Consider the following 19848-nt stretch of genomic DNA (forward strand, 5'->3'; position numbering starts at 1 on the left):
AAAAAATCAAAGAGGACACAAGTAGATGGAGAAATATACCATGTTCATGGATTGGAAGAATCAATACAGTGAAAATGAGTATACTACCAAAACAATCTATAGATTCAATGAAATCCCTATCAAGCTACCAATGATATTATTCACAGAACTAGAACAAATCATTTCACAATTTGTATGGAAATACAGAAAACCTCGAATAGCCAAAGCAATCTTGAGAAAGAAGAATAGAACAAGAGGAAACAACGTGCCTGACTTCAGGCTATACTACAAAGCTACAGTCACCAAGAAAGTATGGAACTGGCACAAAGACAGAAATACAGATCAATGGCAAAATAGAAAGCCCAGAGATAAATCCACGCACCTATGGACACCTTATTTCTGACAAAGGAGGCAAGAATATAAATGGAGAAAAGACAATCTCCTTAACAAGTGGTGCTGGGAAAACTGGTCAACCACTTGTAAGAGAATGAAACTAGAACAGTTTCTAACACCATACACAAAAATAAACTCAAAATGGATTAAACATCTAAATGGAAGACCAGGAACTATAAAACTCCTAGAGGAAAACATAGGCAAAACACTCTCTGACATAAATCACAGCAGGATCCTCTATGACCCACCTCCCAGAGTAATGGAAATAAAAGCAAAAATAAACAAATGGGACCTAATTAAAATTAAAAGCTTTTACAAAATGAAAGAAACTATAAACAAAGTGAAAAGACAGCCTTCAGAATGGGAGAAAATAATAGCAAATGAAGCAACTGACAAAGAATTAATCTCAAAAATATACAAGCAGCTCCTGCAGTTCAATTCTAGAAAAATAAACGACCCAATCAAAAAATGGGTCAAAGAACTAAACAGACATTTCTCCAAAGAAGACATACAGATAGCTAACAAACACATGAAAAGATGCTCAACATCACTCATTATCAGAGAAATGCAAATCAGAACCACAATCAGGTACTCTCACTCTGGTCAGAATGGCTGCTATCCAAAAATCTACAAGCAATAAATGCTGGAGAGGGTGTAGAGAAAAGGGAACCCTCTTACACTGTTGGTGGGAATGCAAACTAGTACAGCCACTATGGAGAACAATGTGGAGATTCCTTAAAAAACTGGAAATAGAACTGCCATATGACCCAGCAATCCCACTGCTGGGCATACACACCAAGGAAACCAGAATAGAAAGAGACACATGTACCCCAGTGTTCATCGTGCACTGTTTATAATAGCCAGGACATGGAAGCAACCTAGATGTCCATCAGCAGATGAGTGGATAAGAAAGCTGTGGTACATATACACAATGGAATATTACTCAGCCATTAAAAAGAATACATTTGAATCTGTTTTAATGAGGTGGATGAAACTGGAGCCTGTTATATAGAGTGAAGTAAGCCAGAAAGAAAAACACCAATACAGTATACTAACACATATATATGTAATCTAGAAAGATGGTAACGATAACCTTATATGCAAGACAGCAAAAGAGACAGATATATAGAACAGTCTTTTGAATTCTGTGAGAGAAGGCGAGGGTGGGATGATCTGAGAGAACAGCATTGAAACAGGTATATTATCATATATGAAACAGATTGCCAGTCCAGGTTTGATGCATAGACAGGGTGCTCAGGGCTGGTACACTGGGATGACCCAGAGGGATGGGATGGAGAGGGAGGTGGGAGGGAGGTTCAGGATGGGGAGCACATGTAAACCCATGGCTGATTCATATCAATGTATGGCAAAAACCACTACAATATTGTAAAGTAATTAGCCTCCAACTAAAATAAATAAATTTAAAAAAATTCTATCTCATTAAAAAAAAATGATATGTTTTTGTCCCGTGATACAATGGGATATTTTTATACTTTCTTGTTTCCTTTTTCATCAATATTTCGCTGAGCTGCCTGAAGCTTTATGGTATCTATTCTTTTACATAATGGTAAAACTGAATATAGCCAAACAAAATTACTTTTGACTTGGCAGCTCTGTTCCTCTGCCTGCATAGTACTAAGTCTTGCTATTGTTGGTACAAATGAGTGTTTAAGAAAAGAAGAGTTAGGATTTTAATTATTAGTGCAGCAGGTTTTTAAAATTGTAGGAATTTATTTCCAGTTCTCCCAAATGTCCACCAATTTTGTATATACAGACTTACTTTGGTAAATCAACTGTTTGTCAGTCAGGTCCTTTGCATCTGTAAATTCAGTTCAGTTCAGTTGCTCAGTTGTGTCCGACTCTGCAAATCCATGGACTGCAGCACACCAGGCTTCCCTGTTCATCACCAACTCCCAGAGCTTACTCAAGCTCATGTCCACAGAGTCGGTGATGCCATCCAACCATCTCATTCGCTGTCATCCCCTTCTCCTCCTTCCTTCAATCTTTCCCAGCATTAGGGTCTTTTCCAGTGAGTCGGTTCTTCACATCAGGTGGCCAAAGTACTGGAGTTTCAGCTTCAGCATCAGTCCTTCCAGTGAATATTCAGGACTGATTTCCTTTGGGATGGACTGATTGGATCTCCTTGCAGTCCAAGGTTCTCCAACACCACAGTTCAAAAGCATCAATTCTTTGGTGCTCAGCTTTCTTTATAGTCCAACTCTCACATCCATACATGTAAATTAACCATCTCCATATCTAAAATGCCCATTGTTTTTAAAACACTCTGAAGCACATTCTATGTCATCAAAAGTTAGATCTCTCTTCCCCAGGGAAAATGGTTTTAAAGCATAGAAGTAATTTGAAATTGTGAAGTTGAAGTAAGATTCCAAATGAATTTACAGTTTTAGTGAAGAAATTCAGAAAATTCTGTTTAATTTGGTTGATGTTTTCTTTTTTTAAAAAAATTTATTTTTGGCTCAGGTAGGTCTTCAGGATTTTCTCTAGTTGTGGCAGGACGCAGGCTACTCTCTAGTTATGGTGCACGGCTTCTCATTGCAGTGACTTCTTGTTGCAGAGCATGGGCTCTGTGACACATGAGCTTGAGTAGTTGTCTCACAGGGCTCTAGAGCCCAGGCTCAGTAGTTGTGGCACATGGGCTCAGTTGCTGCACAGCACGTGGGATCTTCCCGAATCAGGGATTAAATCAGTGTCTTCTGCATTGGCAGGCGGATTCTTTACCACTGAGCTACCTGGAAGCCCTGCTTTTTCCTAAGGACCTTTTTTTTTTTTTTTTAAAGTCTGCTGCTGCTGCTGCTAAGTCGCTTTCAGTCATGACGGACTCTGTGCTGGAGTGGGTTTTTTAAGTCTGAAACAGTCTTATTTCCAACAAACTGGAATTTTTTACTTTTTGAAGTTTTGTCACAACATGCATATAATATTGAATAATTCAGGTTCAGTTGGTTCATTCTTTTCTGGACTCCTTTGGGCCTCTTCAAGGATTATTAGACAGTTTTGGAGAACCGGCCTGTTAATTTGTTTCACTGTAATTCTTCTGTCTTTATCATATAAATTTACATATTTGGCGGGTAGTAAATACATATACACACTCCATTGTTCTTGCCTGGAGAATCCCAGGGATGGGGGAGCTTGGTGGGCTGCCATCTATGGGGTCGCACAGAGTCTGACACGACTGAAGTGACTTAGCAGCAGCAGCAATACATATACATTTGATATATGTATTCAAAATACACATATTCTTAAGTTTCCATATTGGCACAGGTCTGTTTTGGAGCTTTCTATCCTGCTCAGTTGGTCTCTTTGTCTATCCCTACACCAATAACACGTCTTAATAACTGTAGTAGTATAATAAGTCATAGTACATTACAGGTCAAGTCACCTGCACTTTGTTTTTGTTAAAATTGCCTTGGATCTTCTTGGACCTTTTTGTTTAATATTTTTTATAATTACTCCATCAGCTCCTATGAAGAAAACCTCTTAAGATTTTGATTGAAATTATATTGAATTGATGAGATTAAGTTTTTGGAGAATAGACATCTCTATTACATTGAGGCTTCCTCTTAATGAGATATAGTATATCTCTCCATTATTTAGGTCATCTTTGATTCCTTTCAATGATGTTTTGTCATTTTTTTCATGAAATGTTTATATATCTTTTGTAAATTTAATTCTAGTTATATTATTTTTTCTGTTGCTATTATACTAGTTTAAAAAAAGCCTTTACGTTTACTGTTTCTTATGCGTAGAAATGAAATTGATTTATATAAATTCCTATTTAGAATTTTGCAGGATGATTTTATTAATTCTAGTAATTTGTCTCCAGATTTTCTTGGACTTTCTATAAACAATCATATTTACAGTGATTTAATGACATTTTTGTTTCTCTATTTTTAGTCTTTTGGTTTGTTCTTTACTGTGCTTAACAGAAGCTCTAATACACTGCTGAAGATAAATGGTGATAGGAAGCAGCATTGTCTCATTCCCGATTTTGTAGGGAATCACTCTAATGTTTTACCATGAAATATGATGCTTGCTCTAGGTTTTTGGTAGATATCCTTTTATAAATTCTTTATCAGATGATTTCTCTCTATATATTCCAATGAACATACCCTTTAATATAGTTATATAGTGAGTTACATCAGTAGATATTCTAAAGTTAACCTATATTTGCATTTCTGAAATAAACCCAACTCGACCATAATTTATTTATACAGAACTGAATTACATTTCTTAATATTTTGATTAGAATTTGTGAATCTATTTATGTAAATGCGTATCTGTACTTTTCCTATCTTGTACTGTTGTCTATTTTTTGGTATCATGGTTAAACTAACTCTGATTTTTTTTTTTGCCTCTTTTCCAATTTTCCGTTTTTTGGAATTTTTAACTACTTTATTTTTTGTCTACTATTTAGAAGTTAGGTACTTTACTTCCTTCAGTGGCTGTCCTTAAATTTTAATCTACATAATAAACTTAATAATACTAATCTCTTGAATAACACAAGGACTTTAAATCCCTTTTAACTACTTAACTGTATTCATTTCTTCACCATTTTACTTTTTTATATCGTTCTTTTTAGTCAGTGTTTTATTTGTCTTATTTAATCTCCAAATTATTGGTTGTTTATAGACAATAATTGTTTACCATTTACATATTTATCATTTTTTGTTTATCCTGCCTTCTTGCAGCCTAGATTTTTGTGTTTTCTACCTCCTCCCTGAATTATATCCTTTAAATATTAAATTCCTTAATGACAGTTTATCTATTGTTGGTAAATTCCATTCTTGGTGATCTGAGAGTGTCTTTATTCAAAAATTATGGCAAAATAGAAGTTTGGCTAATTATGGAATTCTAGGTTAATAGTTCATTTTTCTCAGCCCTTTGAAAATATTACACTAATGTCTTCAGGCTTCAGATTAGTTTTCTATTACTGCCATAACAAATTAGCACAACTTTAGGGATTTAAAAGAGCACAACTATACTGCTTCATAGTTCTGTAGGTCAGAAGTTATGTGTAGGACTCACTGGACTAAAATCAAATGTTAGAAGGCTTCACTCCTTTCTGGAAGCTTTTGAGTCCATTTCCTTGTTCACTCCAGGTATTGACAGAATTCAGTTCCATGCAGTTAAAGGATTAAGATCTCAGTTTCCTTGCTGGTTGTCAGTTAAAGGCCACCCTTAGCTCCTAGAAGCTTCTCACTGGTCCCTGCACATAATCCCCTACATCTCAGAAGAAGCACAGGGCATCAAACTCTTCTCGTGCTGCCATCTCTTAGGTGATTAGATTAGGCCCACCTGGATAATCCTGGTAACTTCCCATCTGAAGGGTAACTTTAATCCCATCTGCAAAATGCCTTCTGCCATGTAAGGTAATAAATTCACAGATTCAGGAGGTTAAGGTGTGGACATGTTTGCAAGGGCAGAGGGAGGACATTATACTAACTACAACAAGGAATATGTTGTCAGTCTAATTGTCGTTCATTTGTAGGTGACTTGAATGACTGTCCTCTCTGCCTGCTTTTAAGTTCACCTCTTTGGTGGCCTACAGTTTCAATATTCTTGGTATGAATTTGGTTTTTTTCCTTATCCTTGTGAACACTGCCTGTTCTCCATCATGTTTTGAAATCTCTGTTAAACATAAGCTAGATCTTTCAGATCAGTCCTCTCACCCTTGGCTCTGTATCACAGCCTCATGCACAGACCTGTGAACATATCAGCCCTCATGTCTAAGCTCCATTCCTGAAAACAGTCACCCCATGACCATTCTTGATGTAGGCTGTGGAACAGTCCACCGTTGGAAGGAAATACCTGAGAAGAGGCCCAATTAGGTCCTGGAAACAGACTTGTAAACATTTAGCCAGGAAATTAGAATTTCCAGGTACCTAGTAGGTGGCTTAGAAGTGAGATGTGCAGGTCCCAAATGGATACATTCTCTTGACCCCATGTATTCCTCACCTTGTGGAGACAGGCATGGCCAGATGAAGGTCAGAGTGAAATCCTCTCAAACTGGAAGTCCATGGTGGGATGCCTCTTGCCCCAAATTCAAGGGCAGTACCATATGAGATGGTAGATATGCTTCTTTCAAGATAAAGAATGCTGGTTAACATAAGATGAGGAAGAAGTATTCTAGATAAGAGGTTGAGGATAGGAGGGTCAGAAAAGTCTGGAAGTGTAGAGAAATATTGATCTCAGAATAAGAAAGAGACACCTGCTGAGATTAGCTGGCTACTACATAGCAGAAATCTGAAGTCAAGTATGAGCGCAGTCAGTAAGTAGATTCAGGCTTTTTAAGAACTCTTCCAACTCTGCTCCCAGTGTGCTCTATCCTTAATTTACCTAATTTAAAAATTCTTCAGGTCTCAACTTGAGTTTCATTTTCTTTTTAAAGGACTTCCTCCCAACCCCAGATTCATGTATCCCTCTCCTCCCCAAATTTTTCCAAAGAATTTGTAATTCCTCTTTGTTATACCAAGTCACACTTGGTAAGCTGTCCATAGCTGCCTTTGTGATTATTTAGGTTGGAAGCTTTAAGAAGACATTTGTCTTGTCCAGCATCATATTCCCAGTACCTGGAAAGTGACTGAAACACATCTAGTGGCCAAGATATATTGGATGAATTAATAATTTTGCCTCATGGTGCTTGAGTGGCTTTGGTTGAAAAAGCTCTACTGATCCAAAAAGGGGATCAGTAGAATATCAGCCTTCTGGCATCCTTCCACTCCAAATAATTTCATTTTACACATAATTTTCAGAGTCAGTTACTTTGATAAAGGTGTTTATTTTGATATCCAAAGCACTTTGTAAGATTTTCTGCAAAATATGAAATCATCTTGCTGTCTTAATATGTTACACTATTATCATTTTACAAATAAAAGGATCTGGATTATATACTGGAAAATTTCTTTGTTACATATAAAGCATATTTGCTGTTACCTATGGTAAAGAAGATGAAAAGACAACTTGAAGGAGAGGGAATAGTCCTGAAAGTGTTTTAGTTGGTATCTATCCACCCCAACCCCAAGAGACAGAGACAAAGATGAAGGCACTAAGATGCTGGTTTGTAGCTGATCCTTCAATCACCCAGTCAGTCCATAAAGACAACCCATTTGACATATTCAAACCATTCTTTGAGTCACTGATAGTTATTATTTGATTAGTTCCTCCAAAGCAAGGTCATGTTTGTTGTTAAAATAATGTAGAGGTTAATCAACAGAGCTGCCACTTGAGAACATACTGTAAGACTGCTGTGGAGTGAGCATCATTTGTCCTGAGTAACCCTGTACATGATCCTGGATGCAAGTCCACAAATACTGGGGCACAGCCTGTGTGTTACTAAAAATGACAAAGGTTTCAGGGCTGGAAACATTGTCAACCACACTGTCACAGCTATCTATGGTTCCAGGCTGCAATGGTGGGGGAACAATATTTAACTCATTACCCTGGCAGAAGAAGCCTGTGAGTACTTCAGCTTCAAACACACAGATCAGCTTTTCTGTGGCAGATGTTTTCTTGATCCTGTGTGCAATGTTTTTGAGGTTCTTGGTGAAGTATATTCCAGCTCCATATTTTTGGTCTAAAAAGAGAAAAAATATTTAAAGATTATTATGATCTGACAAACTGTATTGCCTATTTGGGTACTAATATGTATTCACTCCCTAGTCCTCCAAATACTCACCAGTTCCTGATCTCAAGTCCCTGTATCTGAAGCAAAGACACCCAAAGTTGTTCAGTGGTGGCAAATTGTCACTAATAGGGCTTCCCCACTGGCTCATTGGTAAAGAATCCTGCCAATGCAGGAGACATGGGTTTGATCCCTGGTCAGGGAAGATCCCTACATGCCACAGAGAAACTAAGCCTGTGTGTCACAACTACTGAGCCTATGCTCTGGAGCTGGGAGCTGCAAATACTGAAGCCCACATGCCCTAGGGCCCGTACTCCTGAGAAGCCACAGCGATGAGAAGCCTGTGCACTGCAACTAGAGAGTAACCCCTGCTTGCTGCAACTAGAGAAAAGCCTGTGCAGCAACAAAGACCCAGGGCAGCTTTTCTGGTATCCCTGAAATCATGCCATGTAATCGTTCACCTGCCCATTAGTTCTGGCCCTTGAGACATACCCACAGTGAGGAACAGAAACATCTCCAGATCTGCAGCTTGCAGTCACTTTACTATGTATGAGTAAGTGTCCTAGAGCTTGGATACGATGCCAGGGGCTAAAACCCTGCCTGTCTGTTAGAGAAGATGGCTGAATATTAGAGAAAGAAAAGGTGTCAGGTTTACTGGGCCTCAGACACAGTCAGAGCCCGACCCCATCACATCCCAACCCCACAGCTTGACTTCAGACCAAGCCCTGAGGCAGTTACTGAATGAACTGGTGCTGAAGCTGAAGCTCCAATACTTTGGCTTTCGGGTGCAAAGAGCCGACTCATTGGAAAAGACCCTGATGCTGGGAAAGATTAAAGGCAAAAGGAGAAAGGGGCGGGAGAGGATGAGATGGTTAGATAGCATCACTGACTCAGTGGACATGAATTTGAGCAAACCCTGGAGACAGTGGAGGACAGGGAAGCCTGGCATGCTGCAGTCCACGGGGTTGCAAAGAGTCGGACATGACTGAGTGACTGAACAACAACAAGAGTGGTTTATCTAGCAGAGGACACTTCTTTCAGGCACCTGCAGTTAAGCATTCTCACCAGACACATAGGCACAAGTCACTTTATGAGTAGTATCTCCCCACTGAATCTACTGTCTGATTTGCCTCAAGGTAGTGGCTGTTAAGCTAAAGGCTAGGGAGATGAGCAGAGCACAGAGGCCAGTAGGTAAAAGACTGGAATCTTGAGGCTTAAAGACTAGATGGAGACAAGATCTTTGGCTGGGTTAAAAAGACACAAACTTGGCCAGAAACAAACAGGCCTCATGCTGCTTAGTTTTTAAAGGAGCTGTATGGCTGAAAAAAACACCTACAAGTCCAGCTATCAGTAGCCTGGGAGCATTCTAGACCCCTGGTAAGCAGTGCACCTAGAAGTGACCAAAGGCAGCAATACAAAATGAAGATTTCCCCAGAGTGCAAACAAGGGTCTTACTTCACTCCCCGAATAGAGTTCTTACTATTCCAGTTCAGCAGCATGTAGTTAGTGGTACAGACCAGTGACTTGTGTGTTTTCCTTCTCCCCTTTCGAAATGGGGAGTTTTTATTGCAATTTTCCTGCTCGCTCTCACATCATTATACAATGAGTGTATTAGGACAATAGCTTTGCCTCTAAGCTTTAAGAGAAGACTGCCTGAACTTGAGACTGATGAAATAAGATGAGTGTCTGGGACTGTCTTCCTTGGGAGAATGGTGTGTGTCTTAGCTGTTTGGAGAAGAAATATATACAGACAGGTAGGCAATTAGCAGTACCTGTCACAGAACTGAAAAGAAGGCACTTGCTGGATTTGGAAAATAGGAGGATCTTGATGTTTTTGGAGTAATTTAAGTTAAAATAGAAGGGGCAGTGGTGGAGTGCAGAAAAGCCAGTTACAATGGGTTTAGGAGCAAATGGGAGTCATGAATTCTTAAGACTTTGCCAATGAAAGGACCATACTGATTATCACTTTCCTGGTTATACTCAAAAACTTCTTGGTGAGGATTCATTTATCAGTTTGTATTCCCCGGTGAAAAACTGTTCATGTTCAATTTTTACCCTAGGTATTGCTTATGTTTTCTCTGGGGCAAAGAGAAGATGATTCCCAGACCCTTTGCTTTCCGGAAATCAAGACTTGGAGTAGGCTCTACAACAAGGGTCATGCTACATATTTGAAAGTAAAGATCAAGAGCTACCTCTTTAATGGACCAGGCAAAATCAAGCTGCATTGCCAGGTATCCTCTGTGATGGCTACAAAAACTTACCTTCAACTGGAGAGATTTAAAGTGGAAAATACAGAGGTAAAATATGCAATATTTTTGTATAACTGAGACACAGAAGCTACTATACATAGGACTCCCATAACTGGGAAGGAACTTAAAATATTCATTTCACCTGCCAGATGATGCCTAATTCATTCTCTAGCAGCTACAGGAAATGAAAAGGATGGAAGAGAAAAGACTAACTTTATTAAATTCAGGAAAATGCTCTTTTAATTAAGGAGGAAGATGGTTTGGTAGTGTTGATAATTTTTTGTCAAGATAAGAGAAGGAAAAAAAAAGCTCCAGGGTGTTCTCTGTAGAGAGGCCACAAACACAGAAAGGGGGAAAACAGTGAAATGTAGTTCTTACTGCCAACACTTTCATCAAAATAAAACCCACCAGTGACAAAATACATAAAAGATAAATTTTAAATATTACCCTTTCCAAATGACTTTACCACTAAATCCCAGGTGTAAATGATGCCCTCACTGAAACAACAAATGCTCTTAGTGGTAAGTCACCTGCTGATGTCTGCTCACCAACTCCCACATACAGTAACCCAACTATGAGGGGCTGACACCTACCACAGGGCACGGAGTACACTCGGTGAAAGCCGACTCTGCATACCGTTTTGCAGAACTGATGTGGGACTTGCTGAAACAACCTGTAGCTCACAGGTTTTCCAAGGGTTCTCCTTTCCATCATTTTCTTCCTTTCTTGGAAGGCAGCCATGAGAAGCACATTGTCTATCTTCTCTACCTACAGCCCAGGAAGTGAAAAACTGAAAAAGATGCTGGAGAAATGCTACTTAAATTGCCTGATACTCTGCTTCAAAAAGAAAAGCACTTATGTGTTTATTACTTCGCATGTGATTTGCTTTTCATATAAAGTTGCAGAAGAGTCTCTCCTGACTCCAACTTTCTCCTATTTTGACTTCTATCTCTTCAAAATTCCCTGTCCCTTCTTTAATAAGAATTCACTGAGCCGTTGCTATGTGCCAGGAACTAGTAATGAAATGGACAAGTGCAGACACAGTCTTTGCTCTCCTAAAGCTTATAGCTTAGTGAGAGATAAAAATAGGTAAACAATTACAATACAGTGTGATAAATGCTTCTTTTATCATATATATTTTATGGGATATATATACACATATATATTTTATGTAATAAAACATTTTGTTTCAAGATAGGCAGATAGCTTTTCTCTGAGTCTTGAACTACGCTTCTATACATCCTAACATCATTTCTACCACTTTATTCCAACAATACCCCTCATCCCTACCCATCCCTGCCCTCCTTTCAGACGAACTCCTAGGATTACAGGACAATGAGCAACCAGCTTAGTCATCAGTGGGCAAGTTTTTCTTCTGGCTGTGGAACCGAATGATAGCAAGATGAGTCAAATTCTTCCCTTAATTAAGTATACCTTTATAACTCGCAAACCACAGTCTTCAAACTGTTTTTTTTTATCCTGAATTTCTGGAGCTGAAAGCGTTAGCCATTTCAGAAATGTCTTTTCCTTCACTTGATTCTGGTTTTCTGGTTGCTGATCAGTGTGCTGCCCTAAAAATAGGTAACATAAAACTTTGTCTCAGTGATCTATGAGAGGAAAAGGTTTGTAAAAAGATTAAATGAGGGAATTTCCTGGTGGTTCAGTGGTTAGGGCTCAGTGTATCCATGGCCAGGGCCCGGGTTCAATTTCTGGTTGAGAAACTAAGATCCCAAAAGCAGCACAGCCCAGCCAAATAAATAAATAAGCAGAAATTAAATGAAATAAATTATAAAATTTTGGAGAAGATTAGCAGTTTAATTTGTATGCCTCATGTATTTATGGCATGCAATGACAGCTATAATCCCATGAGAAATCATAGGATAAAATGGGGGGTGGGTAATAAATTTGTCCTCAGATTGATTTAGATTATGAAGTTGAGGGGATAAGAGGAAAAAGAGCATTGATATATATTTTCCCTATCAATGCCATAATGATGATGTATAGTTGTTTTGTTAATAGGAAATGTTTATATTTCTAGCCAGGATGCCAATCAACAAAAAGAGAAAAACATAAGAAAATATTAAGGAGTGATGGAAAACAGACATTTATGTAACACTTCAAAGTTTTCAGAACAGCTTCATATTTCTATGTCATTTGAGTATTACAACACCACCACTGAAATAATTAACACAATTTTACAAACAGGAAAATAGAAACTCAGACTAGTTAAGTGACTTGCTCAATAACACAAAGCTAGTAAGTACAGATCTAAGGTTATAAACCTGGCTTTCCCCAGTGCTTTCTGTAAGAGGCAAGGCAGAATATTTAGTACATATGTTATTCATATGCCACCCAGCCAAGGACAACAAAATTTGGAGATTGAGTTTATGGTGTAATGTCTTTCCTATCTTCCTTCCTTTCCCCTCTTTTTTTTCCTTCTTTCCTTCCTTAATTTCTTTCCTTCATTCCAATTTTACATTTAGGGGATATCCGTTTATTGCCCAGAGGAGCTCCTTATTGGACTAAATATCTACACATGGGTGAACAAATGAAAACCCGCCAAAAGGCTTCTTTTCTTTCAGTTTACTTTCTTTTTGACTTAAGACTGAATATACTAAAATGACCTATTCCCCAGCACATTATGTAACTGAGTAGGCTCAATTTAACCACAAAAAAAACATGTGATTAATTCAGAGAAACTCATAGAGAGGGCCAGAGCCAAGTTGTAACTCTGGAAAGCAACAGAGCAGGAGGGACATAACTCCATAGCAGATAACTCCCATGCCAGGACATTTCAAAGGAAGAGTCTGTAAGTTAAATGTGGAGAGTTGTATAGCAGAAACCAATACAACACTGTAAAGCAATTATTCTCCAGTGAAAAATGAAAAAGATAAGATCATAGCAATCATTGTACAACTCTATATATATACTAAAATCCACTGAATTGTATACTTTACATGAATGAATTTCATGGTATATAAATTACGTATTAACAAAATTATTTAAAAATTGAGGTAACTTCCAAAATGAAATAAACTAAGTGGCAAATGACAAAAAAAAATCTGGAGAGTAATGACTCACATTTATAAAGTATAATATTGTTGCTGTTGTTTAGCCACTAATTAGTGTCCGACTCTTTGCCACCCCATGGACTGCAGCACACCAGGCTTCCTAGTTCTTCACTATTTCCACGAGTTTGCTCAAACTTATGTTCATTGAGTCAGTGATGCCATCCAACCATCTCAGAGTTCAGCAAACATTTACTGAGTTCCTATTACATGCCAGGCACTGGGCTGAGCACTGGAAACTCAAAGATCCACAAACTGCTGCTATCAGGAACACTCACCAGGAAAGATCAAAAGAGTACCATAAAAGAGGAGATGCCTAACTTCTATTATTTAAAACATACTGTTCACGTAGACAGCTGATGTTCAAAATTGTCCATTTTGTTAATGAAGATCTTAACCTGATTAGAAGGGGCTGAGGGTTTATGAACCTCTGAAACACTGCTATGGAATACTATGCTTAGTCACCAACTGCCAAAAAATGCCACCTTGCAGCACAGCAGGGGACTTACATGACTAAATTGCCAGTGGCTGGGAAAGTAGGCCGACTTTATGAATGAACTTAATGTCACAAGCTTTAGAGGAGATCAGTATTATTTTCAACCTTGTTCTCTTAAGAAGTATCAATGTCAGTTTAGAGACCCACATTCACTACATTTCAAAAGCTCAGTAATAATATTGGGTCTCATTCTTGAATATTACTTTTGTCCGTGTTTTTTGACACTGGGTTTTCTGTGGAGTATAGACTCAACATTTATTGTGAACTCCCACTCACTTCGACTATATCTGCCTGAACTATTTTTAAGAACACATGGGGAAAATAAGGTATTCTTTGAAATTATGCATCTGAATTTTTGCACTAAATTCATTCTCCACACTACAACCAATGATCTTTCTAAAATACAAGTGCGACCTTGTCTTTGCTTAAAATCATTCAAGGTTCTCCATGTATTTCAAGAAAAACCTTGAATATTTTCATGTGATTTATAAAGTCTTGCATAACCTAGGCCTAGCGATAGTCTGATTTCTTGAAAGTTCTTTCTTTGTTTACTAACACCTACCTAGTCTTCACTTCTCCGTTTGCAACACCTCTCCCTTATGTCCCAAGTCTGGGTTAGGTGCCTCACCTAGTTGTGTCCACAGCACTTTCACCTTCCTGTTTCATAACTAACCTGCTTACATTAGTCAAATAAATGAAAAAATTAGCCTCAGTCTCCCAAGGCAGTATTTTTAATGGTATAATTTCCTAGTGAGCTCTAGGACTAAGTTAAAGGATCTCTCAAGACCCAAATTCTCACAGTTATCCTGAGGGATTTTGCCCCATTGAATGAGTGATGTTTGACTGGATCTCACAATTCCAATGAACAATTTACTCTGGTGAGAAGGCTCAAAGTAAGTAATTTTAGGGCTCTTAACTCTGCTAGCAATAAATAACCCCAATAAAACTCAAAGAAATGAATTAAATAAGTGGAATGTGTTTGTATCTGAATGTTCTATCTGCAGAATTAGGGATGTACTTTTTTTTCCTAGAGCCTGGGCTTGGAATACCCTGGGTTTTGCATGTAGTTGCCTCTTAGGCAATCCATGTCATCATCAGTAAATCCAATTGTGTATGTGTGCGTGTGTGTGTGTGTGTGTGTGTGTGTGTGTGTGTTCATTTACTAATAATTAACCTTTCTGGTAGAGTCAAAAAACGGTTATAAACGTTTATGCCCTTTTATGGTTACCAAGCAAAAAAAAAAAAAGTTTATGGCCTAAAACAGACCCAGCATAGTTTGCTCTCTCTCCTCTTCCATTCTTTCTCTCACCCACTTACACATAGGAATGCTCACACTCAAAAGCTGGAAGAGCTGACTTTCTAATTTAATAGAAAGTTACTCACCTGACAAGCTCCAAAGGACTTGCTCCTTTGTTCTTGCCATTTTCTCTTGAACTTCACATAGCATCTGTTCAATGTTCATAACTGCCTCAATGAGGTTAGCCTGAGCTCCTCTAATCTCTAAATGTGCCTTTCCCAGGGTGACGATCTCTGAGATAGAGACGCATAAGTTTTCCTGAAGCAGAGACAAATCATTGTGTTCCTTTTTTCCGAGGTAGAGGATGTGCTTGTCCTCAATGATGTAGCAATCCTCGGAGCTCAGTATCCTCTGGATCCACGCTTGGGCCTCATCTACCTTTTCCCAGTAGGATCCCATCAGACTGATGACAGGAAATCTGTTTTCTTTCTTCTCTTTGGTCTCCTGGGGGACTGAAAACACTATCGTAAGAAACCACAGAAGGCAGGTGAGTTTTAAACCACCATAGCCAGTGTTTGCCCTTAGCATCCTTAACAGTAGCAGCTTCAATTAAGTACCTATCTCTGAGAGCTGTGTTGGGTACAATGAAAATCTAAAAGCATAGCTTACAGTCTCCTTGGAAACACAGAGTTTATTATGTCTTGCCCCTGCTGTGTTGCTTTGGTCAATTTATAGATGAGTTCACCTTGTAATCTCATCCTGGATGTTAACCAACAATTATTTCTTACTGGATAGGATTTTCCATAAACTCTTATTACCACCAGGTTTAAAATCAGACATCTCTGAAAACCATAGAACTTAGAATGAAAATTGTTTTTTAAAAAATGACATGTATTTCTGATTGTAAAGAAATATACATGTTTACTATGGAAAAATTAGAAATTATCAGAGTATAATGAAAGAAGGAAATACCCATAATTTCATAACCTGAGATTCCTTTTTATATCTTATCTGTTTTATGACAGGACATTTTGCAACTCCATAACCAGCATTTGGAACTTTATAGCTATTGATACTGAACACAGTATATATTGCAGCAGAAAAGGAAATGGAACTTGTTTCCAATGCACCCACTGTACCTCTCTCCACAATCTGCCTCCACAAGGAGAAAAGACTTATACAAAGAAGAATCTCTGATAGATTAGAGTGACTGAATCCAAATTGAAAGAAAGGAGGGAGGCCAATGGACTAGCTAAGAGGGAATTGCTAGATGAGGCAGTATCTAGAATAAATAAAGAATTCCCTCAAATTATTAAGAAAAACAAGCAAACCAGTAGCCAGTTGGGCGAAAGATTTCATAGAAAAGGAAATATAAATGGCCCATATATGTGTGAAAATATGCCCATCTTCTTTGATAATCAGGGAAATGAAAAATAACCAGATTGGCAAAAATTCTGACAATACCAAGAGTTTAGGAGAACATATAGAGCAACTGGCATTCCTATATATTCATGACAGATGTAAAAGTGGGACAACCACTCCTATAATTGTATTATTTAAAGAAACTTTTGCACTTGTTTATCGGAAGATGTACACGAGGAGTTCACAAGAAACTAGAAACTACCCAGATGTCCTTCAACAATGGAATATCATAGCAATGAAAAGGAATTTTTAGCTACATGGATGAATCTCAGAGACATATTTTGAGGGGGAAAAAGTAAGGTGAACACTTACTATTTCTAGGCATTATTCTAAGTACTTTATATGTATTCTGTTTCCAATTCTCACAGTCCTATGAGATGAGTAGGTACTATTAGTAGTTTCCATATTACAAATGAGGAAATTGATTCAGAAATATTAAGTAACATGCCCATAGTTATAAGACTAAGTGGTGTCCAGGAAGCTTGTAGATGTGGGCAACCCGACCACATTGCTCAAAATCTTGCTTCCCAGTGAGTGATCTCAGGATCTCATTAGTGGTCATTAGCATCTTTTCCATTCACATAGTAACTGGATGGTATCAGGAGCTATGAAAAAGTACCAGAACATACCTAGAAGTAGAAGGGGGAGAATGGCCTCCCTCTGGTAACAATAAAAGCCAAAGTTTTATACAACTATAAGAAATGACAAGAGATTCGTAAATTGATGACATACTTAAAAAAAAAAAAAAAACCCTTGTTCTATTTGGGAGCTTATATTACTTTTTAGGAGAAAATTTTAAAAATACATGGTGATATTTCATTTATCCATCATTATCAGGAGAGAAGAGTTGTTCTTCCAGGTAACTAAATTGTTCAAAACATTATTGGAGTCTCTTTTAGCACCAAAACATATTTCATTTTATTGGTTAGTTAAATATTTATAATGGAAGCATACTTCTTTGCCTTCCTAAACAGTCCAACTTTTCCTTAATTATCTGAGATTATCATCATCATTAATGTCAGTTATTAACCTGTGCTGTAATTCCTTTACAGATATCCTCAAGAATTACTGAAATGGCAATGTCTGACCCCATTTTTCAGATTCATGATATAGGGACATTTGTATGTTCCTCTTCCATATTGTTGTCTCCTAAAACTCCTCCTATCTAGGTTCCCTACATTCACTGTGGTTTCCCAAACATGCACAACATTTGTTTGCTTCTGTGAGTTTTCTTCACATTGGGTGCCCTAACCCCACCAACCCAACTCTGGCCATTGAAAAATATTGCCAGGGTTGGGAAGGGAGGTTAAAAAGGGAGGGGATATGTGTGTGTGTGTGTGTGTGTGTATATATAAAATTATGACTGATTCACATTGACATATAGCAGAAACCACCACAACACTGTAAAGCAATTATCCTCCAATAAAATAAAGTATAATAACAATAAAAAAATTCTGTAAGAAAAAAGAAAAATTTTGTCATCCTCAAAGCACAACTTAGAATCGTCTTGTCCATGAATTCATTCTTGCACCCTTCCAGCTACCGGGCATCCCTCCCTCTTCTAGGTCACCTGAGGAGTTTGTCCATCCTCTCATTCATTATTTACCCCCTGGCCTTTGTTTAATGCTGCATAATTTACAGAACATTTTTACATATATAATCTCCAGTTATTCTCACCACACTGTCATTATCATCATTATTCAGATAGATAAATGGGCTCATAAGAGGTGCAGTCATAGGCCAGAGCTCTTAAAGTTCCCTTTTCTTCATTTTCAACACTGCTGGACACTGAAAGTCCATAAATTAACTCCTATGTTAAAGTGAATAAGCAAATCATCTTGATCCGAATGGAAAATGTCCTAAAAGTTTCTATTGCTTGTTGAATGTCTGGGGTTCTTAACATCTATAGAATGTTGTGGATTACAAATTTATTTCAGGGGACTTCCTTGGAAGTCCAGTTATGAAGATTCCATGCTTCCACTGCAGGGGGTACAGGTTCGATCCCTGGTCAGGGAAATAAGATCCCACATGTTGCCCAGCACAGCCAAAAAAATAAAAATATATAAATAAATCTACTTTTTAAAAAAAGACTATTTCAGAACTACATATCTAAATTGTCATGACACAATTCCATCTCAGTCTACTCAAACTCCTCTAAAGGAATGAAGTTCTAAGACAAAGTTAATTCTTCTCCAACAACAACAGGACTAGTTTAATCCAGTGATTCCCAAATCTGGTTCAGCAGCCAAACTGACCAGGAAGCACTGAAAAATATACATGCTTGGCCCAGACCCTGAGTTCCTGAATTAGAATCTATAGAGTTGGGCCATACATATTTTTATTTGTTTTTTAAAGTTTCCATCATGATCCCACTGATTCCTCAGGGTGACTAGCATTGGGTTAATCTACTTATTATTATCTGGTATTACTGAGATGTATTTTCTATGATTACTAATGAATAACCCCATTTAGACATCACTCCATTCAAAACAGAAAGACTAACTGGTTTAGTAAGCTAATGAAAAAATATAGCCAGCTTTTTGTGAATGAACTACCCACATTATGGATTACCTACTATGACTGTAACTTAGCCTCTCTCTGCTCATATCATGAAACTAGGATGAGCAAAAATAGAATCATGGCCAGGTATAGAGCACACAGGTATCCAGGCAGGAGCACAATGAAACATATGTGGGTTATGTATTCATCTTCTCCCCTCCATTAGTTCAGATGATCAAGAATAGAATGAGCCTACAGTGGGAGACTATATTTCTAGACCCATGAGTTTCTTACTCACCACCAGGGTAATTGTTGGGACCCTGCAGCTTGAACTTATTCTTTTCCATTTCAGCACTGAAAGCCTGCAGGAAGCAAAACAGAGCGGAGAGTCCTAAGTGGGGCTTTTAGCTACTGTCATCAAAATCCCTCTCTTTACTTGCACTCACCATACCTGACCTCACCCACTCTGTCATCCCTATTCCCACTGTCACAAATCTAAAGCAATCTTTAAGAAAGTCCTCGGGAACAGCCAATGCAGCACTACAATCTATTAGAACATATAGGGGAAACAAGTATAGGAAAAATGGAAAGGGAAAACTCTTATCTGGCATAAAACAGGAGAATGTGCATCCCAAAGCAAAATATAATCATTCATAGATATTAATGCCCTGCTACCATGGAGTTGCAAAGAGTCAGACATGACAGCACACACACACCCCACAACAATGACAAATTATATATTAGGCACTGAACTAAAGGTGTGGGTATATCATTGAAGAAGACAAATAGTGACAGATGTTCTTGTAATCAATAAAACAAATTCATTTTAAAAAGATGCAGCATGCTTGGGGCTGGTGCATGGGGAT

General features: G+C 38.0%; 1 protein-coding gene across 6 annotated transcripts in view; it reads right to left on the bottom strand.

The window, feature by feature from the left end:
* Positions 1 to 7152: 7152 nt before the first annotated feature.
* PARP9 (poly(ADP-ribose) polymerase family member 9) overlaps positions 7153 to 19848 on the bottom strand; it is a 30518-nt gene continuing 17822 nt past the window's right edge. For all 6 annotated transcript variants that reach the window (XM_069555608.1, XM_069555581.1, XM_069555626.1 and 3 more), the window contains exons 7-11: positions 19281 to 19344; positions 15208 to 15573; positions 11695 to 11831; positions 10854 to 11028; positions 7153 to 7963 (exon numbers count right to left, since the gene is read on the bottom strand). In XM_069555608.1, the coding sequence (XP_069411709.1) occupies positions 7593 to 7963; positions 10854 to 11028; positions 11695 to 11831; positions 15208 to 15573; positions 19281 to 19344 (1113 nt within the window). In that variant the 3' untranslated portion in view covers positions 7153 to 7592. The remainder of the gene's footprint in view (positions 7964 to 10853; positions 11029 to 11694; positions 11832 to 15207; positions 15574 to 19280; positions 19345 to 19848) is intronic.

The sequence above is a fragment of the Ovis canadensis genome, chromosome 1, assembly GCF_042477335.2.
Source record: "Ovis canadensis isolate MfBH-ARS-UI-01 breed Bighorn chromosome 1, ARS-UI_OviCan_v2, whole genome shotgun sequence".
In the NCBI taxonomy this organism is placed as follows: domain Eukaryota; kingdom Metazoa; phylum Chordata; class Mammalia; order Artiodactyla; family Bovidae; genus Ovis; species Ovis canadensis.